The 11,513-nt window shown below is 35.1% G+C and overlaps 1 protein-coding gene across 1 annotated transcript; it reads right to left on the reverse strand.

Moving 5' to 3' along the window:
* Positions 1–9,744: 9,744 nt before the first annotated feature.
* On the reverse strand, positions 9,745–11,267 carry LOC102665453 (uncharacterized). The gene is made up of 4 exons (XM_006603209.1): positions 11,075–11,267; positions 10,871–10,995; positions 10,284–10,448; positions 9,745–10,077 (listed from the first exon to the last, which is right to left on the reverse strand). The coding sequence occupies exons 1-4, from the start codon at positions 11,265–11,267 to the stop codon at positions 9,745–9,747; spliced, it is 816 nt and encodes a 271-aa protein (XP_006603272.1).
* Positions 11,268–11,513: the final 246 nt, after the last annotated feature.

Here is an 11,513-nt window from a genome sequence, read left to right on the forward strand (position 1 = left end):
TGTTGTTGTATCCACCATGAGACACAAGTTAGCTTCCTTGTCTTCAGACTACTCCTTAGTTAACTTATCAATTTTAAGAGGTGTTGGTTTGGTCGTCTGTGGTCTCCACTTAGTGGAATCTTCATATGATATAGTGAGAGTACCCCATATTTCTTTGGCTCTTCAGATACAATGCACTTTTTGTAGAAGCAAGCTTCATGATGTATCAAGATTGATTCAAAGAAGATTTGTTGATAACAAAGGTGATGACAAAAAGCTCAAAGGTTAAGAACACTTCATGATGATCTCAAGAATCAAAAAATGAGTTCAAGATGTTCAAGATTGAATCAAGAACATTTCAAGGTTCAAAGAGAAAACTTGGTTTCAAGAATCAAGTTCCAAGAATCAAGATTCAAGACTCAAGAGAAGACTTAATCAAGATAAGTATGAAAAAGTTTTTTTCAAAAACTGGGTAGCACATGGATTTTTCTCAAAACTTGTTTACCAAAGAGTTTTTACTCTCTGGTAATCGATTACCAGATTGTTGTAATCAATTACCAGTAGCAAAATGTTTTTGAAAAAGTTTTCAACTGAATTTACAACGTTCCAATTGATTTCAAAAAAGCTGTAATCGAATTACAATGTTTTGGTAATCGATTACCAGTGTACTTGAATGTTGAAATTCAAATTCAATTGTGAAGAGTCACATTCTTTCACAAAAAAGCTTTGTGTAATCGATTACACTGATTTGGTAATCGATTACCAGTGATAGTTTCTAAACAAATCAAAAGATGTAACTCTTCAAATGGTTTTTGACTTTTTCAAATTGGTTTTAAGTTTTTCTAAAAGTCATAACTCTTCTAATGGTTCTCTTGACCAGACATGAAGAGTCTATAAAAGCAAGACTTTCTTTTGCATTTCAATCATTCTTTCTACACATCTATCTTTTCCAATTCATTCTTTACACAAGCAATTTTTCCACATTGATTTCTGAGTCTCTTTGAACTTCTTCTTCTTCTTCCTTTTGCCAAAAGCTTTCCAAAGTTTTCTAGTTTTCCAAACCTTGAAAACTTGTGCTATTCATTCTTTTCATTCTCTTCTCCCTTTGCCAAAAAGAATTCGCCAAGGACTAACCGCCTGAATTCTTTTTGTGTCTCTCTTCTCCCTTTTCCAAAAGAACGAAGGACTAACCGCCTGAATTCTTTTGTGTCTCCGTTCTCCCTTGTCAAAGAATTCAAAATGACACAGTCTGAGAATTCTTTTGATTCTTCCCTTTCCCATATACAAAAGATTTCAAAGGACTAACCACTTGAGAATTCTCTTGTATTCCCATTCACAAATTTTCAAAGGTTTAACCGCCTGAGAACTTTGTCTTAACACATTGGAGGGTACATCCTCACATATATACTGACAAAGGAATAAAAATCCAAATATTAATTAATAGTATTTTTTTTTACATTTGTAAATACAAGTCTTTCAAAGGGATAAAAGGCTCACATTCACTTTCTTCTACATCATATTCAAACTTGTCCAAATAAATAATAAAGTTATCTCGGTTTAAGCAAGACCGTCTTAGACTTCATACAATTAATATAAAACCCTATACCCCAATGCCACATCCTATCAGAGCGTTGTGTCTCGACGTCCTTCAGCACAAGGTTCCTTAAATCAATTCACCTAGTCGTCTGCTCCCCCGAACACAAAGTTCAAGATCATTACAGGATCCAAATACAAACAACACCCGGGGAGTGAGTTATCACATTCCTAACTAATAGAGAAACAAGACAACTAGATATACATATCATATAAACCAAATAAAATTTACTTACACGTAATTCACGTAATTCCACCACTTTGTCATTCAAAGTTCACTTTTCATCCATCAATCACACTTTTCAATCATCAATCACAATACACAAAAATCACATGCTCTGATCAAGACATAATAACACATCAATTTCATAACAAACAATTAGCAAGCGCATGAGACAGTTATGCTAAGACTCAAGCCTATATGCAATGTGGTACCATGTCAGTGAAAAACCACCCTGGGGCGCTTAGGAGTACATAACAAGACACAACACACAATGGGTTTGTCAGGTCACTCTCACTAAGTAAGATCATAGGGAGACCAGTCAGGGTCACGATGTTTTGCGAGAATGCTCCAACCATATGGGATCAGCATAGGCTTAAAGAAGCACTCAAACCCGGTGACTCCCAAGGCCTACACTCCGAAGAGTCCGTCAGGGCCTCTCCCTCCTGATTCAGGTCCAACGCCTAAAATTATTTTAGCACACAGACACTGCTAGTGAATTATACAATACCTATGACCTCACACTCGTGTCTTAAGCACATACAACATATTGCACTACAATTTAACACTAGTTCCTAAATAGGAACCTACACTTTCTCTTTAACACTGGTTCCTAAATAGGAAACCTACACTTTCTCTTTAACACTGCGCATTTACACTTTTCTCAAGATAACACTGGTCGGGTTATTGTACAATTCACAGCTTACAACACAAATAATGTCACATCAAGAGTTAATCACACACTTATTCATAACCAAAACTCATTCACAATTTCACATCTCATAATGTCACAATCCACCATCACATGTTTTCACGTATCTCACAATTCAACACCTGTTCTACTTTACACTTTTACTCAATCTCAATAACAATATTATAATCTCAAGGCAACATATCATTCCACAATTCATCACATATTTCATTTATAAGCACTGCTCATGAATTATACAATACCACGACCTCACACTCATGTTTCAAACTTGTTTAACACAATTGCGCTACAATTTAACTCTGGTTCCTAACTAGGAACCTACACTTTCTCTTTAACACTGCGCATAAACACTGGTCGGGTTATTGTATAATTCATAGCTCACGATATAATTAATGTAACATCAAGTGTTAACACATCCACTTATTCACAATCGAATATCATGTCCACACTTTAAGATCTCATAACATCACATCAACCATCTCATAACATTCCCAATGATATTCATAAGGTACAACATACACATGTTCATGAAACTTAACCATAATATTCTCAAACTCCAATACTTAATAATTTTTGGAATCATACTATAGCACTCTACAATATTATTTACATAAATTATTAATATAAATAGCTACCTCTATATCTATAAACTAGCATGCATCATATTGAATCACAAATTTCAAAGTAAGCTTTCAATGCACAAATTCTAAATAATTATATGAACACTTTGGTCAGTTTCAATTATGATATTAATTTTTTAAATTATATATAAAAACCTAAACAACAAGAAAAAGAGAAAATACAAAATCAATATCTCTCTCTAAATTTCTCCTTACTTTATTTCATCAATTCATATTAATTAGAAAAAGTACTCGATTTATAGGGTTCACGCTCAACACAATAGCATATCAATTTCACAAAAATTGGTCTGTCAAACATATATAATTCACTATAATAATTATAAGGATAAAATGAAAATTTCAAAAAACACCCAAAAACTCATTCCAATTGATATCTCTAAGGATCCCTACACATGTTCTCACTAATTCCCAATTGTAAATAACTCATCCCTTACCTCTAAGCGGACTCACGTGTCTTCCGACAGTGATAGCAGCATCTCTAGCGGTCCCCTGAAATTCCTTCAGTTATTCCTCCGAATGTTCCGATAGAATTCCCAAACGTCAGAGAGACGGAGAAGAGATTGAAACCTCCACTTGTACTATCTTCATGCGATTCCTTTTTCTCCCGCCAGAAATATTATCTGGCAAATCTCAACGGTGGAAGTGTGCGAAATTAAATTTCAAACAACATATCCAAATTTCACGAAAATCCAACAGTTAACGAAACTAGGATCGTAATTTTAATGAAACCGTTTTGGATTTCTGCGGGAAAGGAAAAGGCTGCAATGCGAAAGGTATTTCTCTCAGCTCAAAGATTATATCACAATTCTCAACGGTGAGAATTCTCGTAATTGGGCTTCAAACATGGTGCTCAAATTTCATGACGATCCAACGGTGAACGAGTCCGAGATTGTCGTTTTTCTGAGACAGGTTAGGTGGCCTACGGGAAAAAGAAAGGGTTTTGGAAGAAGAGAAAAGAAACGAAATTGTGAGGCAGAGGAGGCTGAGAAGTCAGTCTGAAAACTGACCTAGCATGTTGCTATTTATAGCTAGGGACATTTACAACCTATTATTTACTCTATTTATTTATTTATTATTTATTATTTTATAAAAACAAACTTTATTTTATTTTCTATCAAACAAATAAATAAAATACCCTTTTTTATTTTCTCTCAAATCATTATTTTAATTAATAAGTATATCTCCTTATTTATTTATTTATTTATAAAATCTCATCATTTTTTTAAAAACTCTATTTATTTATAAATAACAATCCTTTTTAATCTAGTTTACGAGAATTGGGATGTTACACTTTATGGTACAAGTAGAGGGTACATCTACTTGGGTTTGACTGAGAACAAGAGAGGGTACATCTCTTGTGGATCAGTTCTAGTATAGGGTACATCCACTAGGTTCAAAGAGAACAAGGGAGGTTACATCCTTTGTGGATCTTTGCTTGTAAAAGGATTTTTACAAGGTTGAAAGAAATCTCAAGGACCGCAGGTCGCTTGGGGACTGGATGTAGGCACGGGTTGTTGCCCAACCAGTATAAAAACTCTTGTGTGTTTGTCTCTTTCTTCCCTACTCTTTTACTTTCTGCTGTGCATTTTAATTTCTGCTTTTACTTTTGGTTAAGTTTCTCTTCTACTCCTTATTCTCTTAACAACATAAGTAAAAGCATTAGAAGAGTAAATTTTTAATTAGTAAAGGTTTAGGAAAAATTAATTCAACCCCCCTTCTTAATTATTCTGAGGCCACCTGATCCAACACTTTTGCATACTCTTTCTTTATTAATGCACATATAATGAAGTTTCTTGTTGCTAAGTTTAGATGATCCATTATCACAACTGGACAATCCATCCTTACCCATGATTTTGATTATTTTAAAGGTATAAATCATTGATGGACTAATGAGTTTGCTTTCAAGTGAAAAGGACTTACTACATATGAGCATACTTGGTATTATTTCTTATCCTACATCTCTTATTAGTACGTGTCCATTCACTAGTAGAAAACTTATTTGGTTAAAAATAACATCCAACGTCCAATGTGCTATCATAAACTAGCATCCACTCTTTGTGAAAACTAGTGCGTATACATTGTGTTCCTTATTCACGTTCATTGGACTTAATCACTTACACAAACCTATTTTATATCAAGTATAAGTGACATCCAAGCATTTACTGAAATCAAGTTAGCTACAATGAGAAGTGCACATACTTCTTTCACAAATAATTTTTTGCCTCACTTATTTTGCATTGCAAACATTTGATTTTCAAGTATGAAAAGGAAAAAATAGAAGGGAATAGAAAGACTCAAAGGAATATTCCTTAGAGGTCATTTTCGCTGAAGAATAGAGCACATATAGTTGTTTGTACTTTTATTCTTTCTCTCTCCACAAAAGTGCGACATGTAGCACTACCTGCAGTTATGAGACAACGGTCAAATTAGAGACAAACACCAATCCTATAACGGATACTTTGATGATGTCCATAAAAAGCGACCAAGGCTCTGCTATCCACAATGAACAAAAATACAAAGTGAAAAGCAAGAGCATTTTGAAGTGATAATTTGCATGTCATTGGGCGATACAAAAAAATGTTTAATTAGTTCATCCTTTGCATAGCAAACTCATTCATTTGGATTCGTGCTTAAGTTTTTATCCACTCTATTGGGTGATTTGAATTTGTGTATTCATTCAAACATTATTTGTTTGTGCAATCCAGGCAGAAGTGACATAGTGTTAAATAATACTTGAGTGTCTTAGATTTAGGGCGAGTCTAAGGGTGTGCCAGTAATGGCCTAGAGAATAATGTTGTAGCTAGGAGTGGCAGAACATAATACTTGTTTGTAGTCAAGTTTTGATTAGTGAAACCCTTCATTGGTTTGTGAAGGAGAACTGGGCATAGCTCGGTTTGAGTGAACCAGTATAAACTAAGTGTTTCTACTTCTCTCTTAAGATATTTGATTAGTATTCTCTTAAGCTTATCTTGACACACTTAGACACACAAGTGTTCTTTTGAAAAACCTTTGTGAAAATACTATTTTATCATTCATTGAAAACAATGTTTTTTTCCATCAAAATTGGTATTATTCGTTGGACGACACTGTTAGTGACTTGGTTTTTGCATATATGCTTGTTAAAAACACCTGCTTGCGAAAAAGATTACTTTTTTTATCTAACACACTATTCAACCCCCCATCTAGTATGATATTTGTTATTTCAGTTGGTAGTTAAAGAAAGAAATAGAAGAATGATATGCTACCAACAAATCACCATTTTTAAAAGTCAAGTACAAATAATGAAAGGAAATGATGATTGCACACTTCAAGTACACACATATTGATCTGTGGGATTTTGTAGACAATGGAAACCATATTCCATATGATGTTGAGCTAAATGAGATCCACGGAAGCCAGTGGACGGAGGAGCAAAAACAAATATTTATGCTTAACTCCAAAGCTCTAGATGTTCTATCGTGTGCTCTCTCTGAAGAAGTATACACAAAGGTCCACAGCTTTAGAAGTGCTAAGTAGATGTGGACACATTGGCCAAAACGTACAAAGGGACATCACAGGTAAAGTGGAGCAAGCTAAATCTCCTCGTGTGTGAATATGAATTATTTACTATGGTGGAAGGTGAATACATACAATGTATGTTTGGATACTTCCAAACCATATTAAATGAACTAAGATCTTTATAAAAAAAAAACTTATGATAATTATGATCACATTACAAAATTTTGAGAAGTCTGTCTAGAAAGTGAAGACCATATGTTATAGCCTTAAGAGCTCTAAAGAATCTTGATATCAGGTCCTTGAAGAACTTGTTGGAACCTTAAAGGTCCATGAACAAGAACTTCAACAAGATGAAGGAACCAAGAAGGGCAAATATCTTGCTCTCAATGCTTACAAATTAAAGAAAGTACCATTGTCCAAGGAATTCTCATCCAGGCCATCGTCTAAAAGTGTATCCAAAGCATTGAGCATGGACAACTCTTCTAATAAGGAATTTGAAGAAGAATCTAATGAGGATGATGAGTTGGCTTTAATATCGAGAAAGATTAGGAAGATGTGGAAGAACAAGAGTAGATCTAAATGGAAGAACTCCTCCAAGAAGGTGTTCAAGGAGAAGAAAGGTAGATAAAAGAGCTCCATTATATGCTATGAGTGTAAGAAGCCAAGACACTTCAAGTCAGAGTGCCTAAAATTGGAGAAATCTAAGGACAAGTACAAGCATTACATGTCCAAGGACAAGAAAGGCCTCATGAGCACTTGGGAGAATTTGGATGACACCACATTTGACGAAGAAGGAGAAGAGGAAGCTAAATTGTGTTTGATGGCTTATACAACATATGAAGAATCAGAATCAAAACAAAATGAGATAAATCTCAATTACCATGAATCCTTAAAGAAAACCTATCATAAACTATTTTTAAGCTTGTCCATTATTTCAAAAGCTTACAAAAACTTGCAAAAAAGTTTGAGAAATTGTCCAAAGATCACAATAAACTAAAAGAAATTCATTAACCTAAAGATATCAACTCTTTGATGGAAACTACTCAAACAATGAAGCTTATGAAACCTTCAAAAAAGAGCTCTCGAGAATGAAAAAGTTTCCAAAGTTTGAGATACTTTAATGAAAGACTTTCACACTTTGGATGGCAAAATTGAAGTTCTACAAAAAGAGTTAAAAGAACTCAATGAACTTCAAGACTACCTCATTGAAGAAAGGTATGATCTCTAGAAGGAATATGCACAAGTGATGCATGAAATATGTTAGGCTCACACAAGGGCAAGCAAACCTTACACAATAGTGACAGTGGACTTGAAAGTTTGGATATTGAACCATGAAACCAGTTGTAATCCCAATTAATCACGTTTATTAAATTAATAGTTGAGGTGATTAAAAAAAGGATTTAAATATTTTTATGGTTTTGGTTTTTAGAAGAAAACAAATAAAAAAAAAGCAAAGAGAGGTTTTAAGTGATGATAAGAATGACTAGGGGTTATGACTCATTAGTACCAATTTTCCCCGAATCTCAGTCCTAAAGAAATTCATTCCCTAGTTAATTACCAATTCTAAAACTCAACTAAAGCCTATGACCAAGGTCAGAAGATGCTCTTTACCTTAAATCAATACCCAAATGATCATGGATCTATCAATTTAAGTCAAAGGATAAAATCAATTCTAGGGATGATTAATTAAAGATTAATTAATCTATCGGAGATTACCCTGACAGTTTGATAATGTAATTTGGTGCAAAACATTTTATACCCAGATTTACCAATTACATGCAGATGAATACTATTATGCAATTGATTAAGTATATGAATGGTCAATTTTCCAAATAAACAGTAAAAAAAAGGAAGAAAACTAATTAACATAAAACAATGACAAATTCCATTAAGAACAAGGAGAGGAGTACATTTGGATAGTGCATTTAGACAGTTACATCTAAACCCCGGACTAAGAGGACTAGCCGCTCATGATTAAAGCAAAACTAGAAATCCTATATGAGATAAACACAAACATACCAATAGGTAGGAGTGATGATCACGATTCATCCTAACAATGTTGTTTACACTTCATGGCTCTCAAAAACCCTCAAGGTTCTCTTAAATTTGTAAAAAGATAAAGCAAACAAAAGATAAAAATTATAGAGCTTAGAGGCCTATATATAGCTTCCTAAAGATATTAGTTTAAAAAGGCACACTACAGAAGTGGCACTGCAACTCTGGACCATTATGGATTGACTATGGCCCTCTTGGTTGACCACGACCCTCATCATTGGCGTTGTTCTAGAGGACTATTATCATCTTATTGTGGTAGTGTTGCTTACCACGACTGTGGTGTATGCACCACGGTCGTGATCAAGTGTTGAGTTTTCAAATCTTCATATAATCATACAATTTTCAACTCTTTCACACAATTGAGAAGTTGTACTTCTACAATACAAAACTAGCATCCAAATGTAAGTTCTACCAAGAAAATACAATACAAAACTCCTTTGACAACTTCCATCATGTTGGGAATATGTTTCCTTTGGAATGATCATTTGGATAGAGACTCCTCTTTAGTTTTGATCTTGCGGGTGCAAAGTATGGGGTCCAAACCTTTCCTGTCATGGATGTTCCACCCAAAGGTTTCCCTTTTCTCTTTGAAAACCCACAACAGTTTCTCCTCCTCAATTCCCTGTAAAGATTTAGCAATCATAACTAGAAAAAAAGATGGTGGATTAATAAAAACATATTTGAAGTTAACAGGAGGGGGCTTCAACTTTGGAACATTGCCATTCTAACCTCTCATAACTAGGTGATCCAGGACCATGTTGAGATTGCAGAAACATCTGTATTTCCTCCACTTTAGGGTTTAACTCCCAGTCAAGGTCTTGATTAATGAAGACTTTCTCTAGAGGGTCAAACATCTCCATACTTGGGAATGCTCCCTCTATCAGCGCATCAACTATATCAACAAACTCAATAACACTATAGGAAGCAAATGAGGAAGGATGTTTCAAAGTATCAGATAAATTAAATATCACTTTCTCATCGCTTAATCTAAGGGTGAGTCTACTAAGCTTAATCTCAACAAGTAAATCACGAGTACTAAGGAAAGGTCATCCCAATATGATAGGGACATTCTCATCAGCTTCCATATCTAAAATAACAAAATCAGCCGAAAAGATGAACTTGTCCACCTTAACCAGCACATCCTCAATCACCCCTCTAGGATAGATAACTGAATGATCAACAAGGTGAAGAGTGATGTTACTAGGTTCTAAGTTTGTGATGCCCAACTTCTTAAGTATGGAACAAGGGATCAAATTTATACGAGCCTCCAAATCACATATGCACTTATCAAAGTAAAACCCTTCTATCAAACAAGGAATAGTAAATTTATTGGGGTCTTTCATCTTAGGGGGAAGTTTTCTAAGGACCACAGCGAAACACTTCTCATTGAGACCCACAGGGCCAAAATTTGCCAATTTTCTTTTGTTAGATAAAATTTCTTTTAAATGCTTGGCATAACATGACATCTATGAAATAGCCTCAACGAAAGGGAGGTTGATGTGCACTTTACTCATAACCTCAAGAAATTTCTATATTGCACATCTTGCTGGTCATTCTTAACTCTGTGAGGAAAAGGTAGACTTACTTGTGGATATGTCAATATCTCCTTCTTTTCACCCCCTTCCTTCATTAGCACTAGATTCCCATCAGTAGGAACCTCAACTTTCTTAGGTGTTTGGTTCTTCTTAGTAAGGACATAATCTGCAGCTTTTGGGAAAGAGCATTCCTTCTCCTCAGAGTCCTCTTGCTTCTAATCATCACAACATTGACATGCTCCCTCTTAGGATTTGGTTTGGGTTGTGAAGAGAGGTTTCTCGCATGCCTTTGTGATAAGAGACATTGTAAGCTAGTCAATTGAGACTCCACCTACTTCATTCTATGATCATTTTGGGTCATATATTGAAGCATGATTTCTTGAATATTGGGTTGTCTCTCCACTTGTCTAGGCCTTTTATTTCGCATGGGTTTAGACCTATACATTCCTTGATTTTGCTTGAAGCCTTGTCCTTGATTGAAATTTTTGTTGTACTTATTATAAGAGTTATTTCATCTTCCAACATATTTGTTCTCATCCAAATTTGCAGCTAACTCATCATCAACAGTTCATTCTCCTGGCCCATGCATAATCTCACATCCATCATAGGTTGGGAATAAAGGTGTAGTAATGGGGACTTGAGCTTGAGCTATCATGAGTGTCTCAATCTTCAGTGTTAGAGCTTGCATCTGCTTTCCCAACTCAGTTAGGGGATTATCTTTCTCTACCTGGTTGATGCCTTTCTTCATAATCCTCATATCCCCTAAGTTGTTATATGGGTTAGAGCACATATCTTCAATGATCCTAATGGCATCAACAAGGGGGTTTTAACAAGAGGTTACCCTCACAAGCAACATCTAAACCTGTCCTATTGTGTGAGGACACTCCACCATAGAAAATATGGGCAAGTCTCTGTTGAGTAATGTTGTGGTGTGGACATCTTCTGATCATCTTTTGCAACCACTTTGAAGCTTCAGGTAGACTCTCTTGATCTCTCTGCTCAACATTTCCAATGTCCCTGATGTATTGATCCATCTTTATGGGAGATAAATACCTTTGTAAAGGCACTTGTGCACTAATTCCATGTAGCGATATTGTTCTCAGATAGTGTGCACAACCAACCCTATACCTTCCCATTGAGAAAGAAAGGAAAAACATAGAGTTTAATGTACTCTGCTAGTACACAATTTTGTCTCAACGTGTTGCCAACTTGATGAACTTCCTTAGGTGCTACATAGGATCTTCATAGGCAGCACCACTGAACGTGTTGTTCTCCAATAT

This window comes from Glycine max, chromosome 18 (genome assembly GCF_000004515.6).
Source record: "Glycine max cultivar Williams 82 chromosome 18, Glycine_max_v4.0, whole genome shotgun sequence".
Lineage (NCBI taxonomy): Eukaryota > Viridiplantae > Streptophyta > Magnoliopsida > Fabales > Fabaceae > Glycine > Glycine max.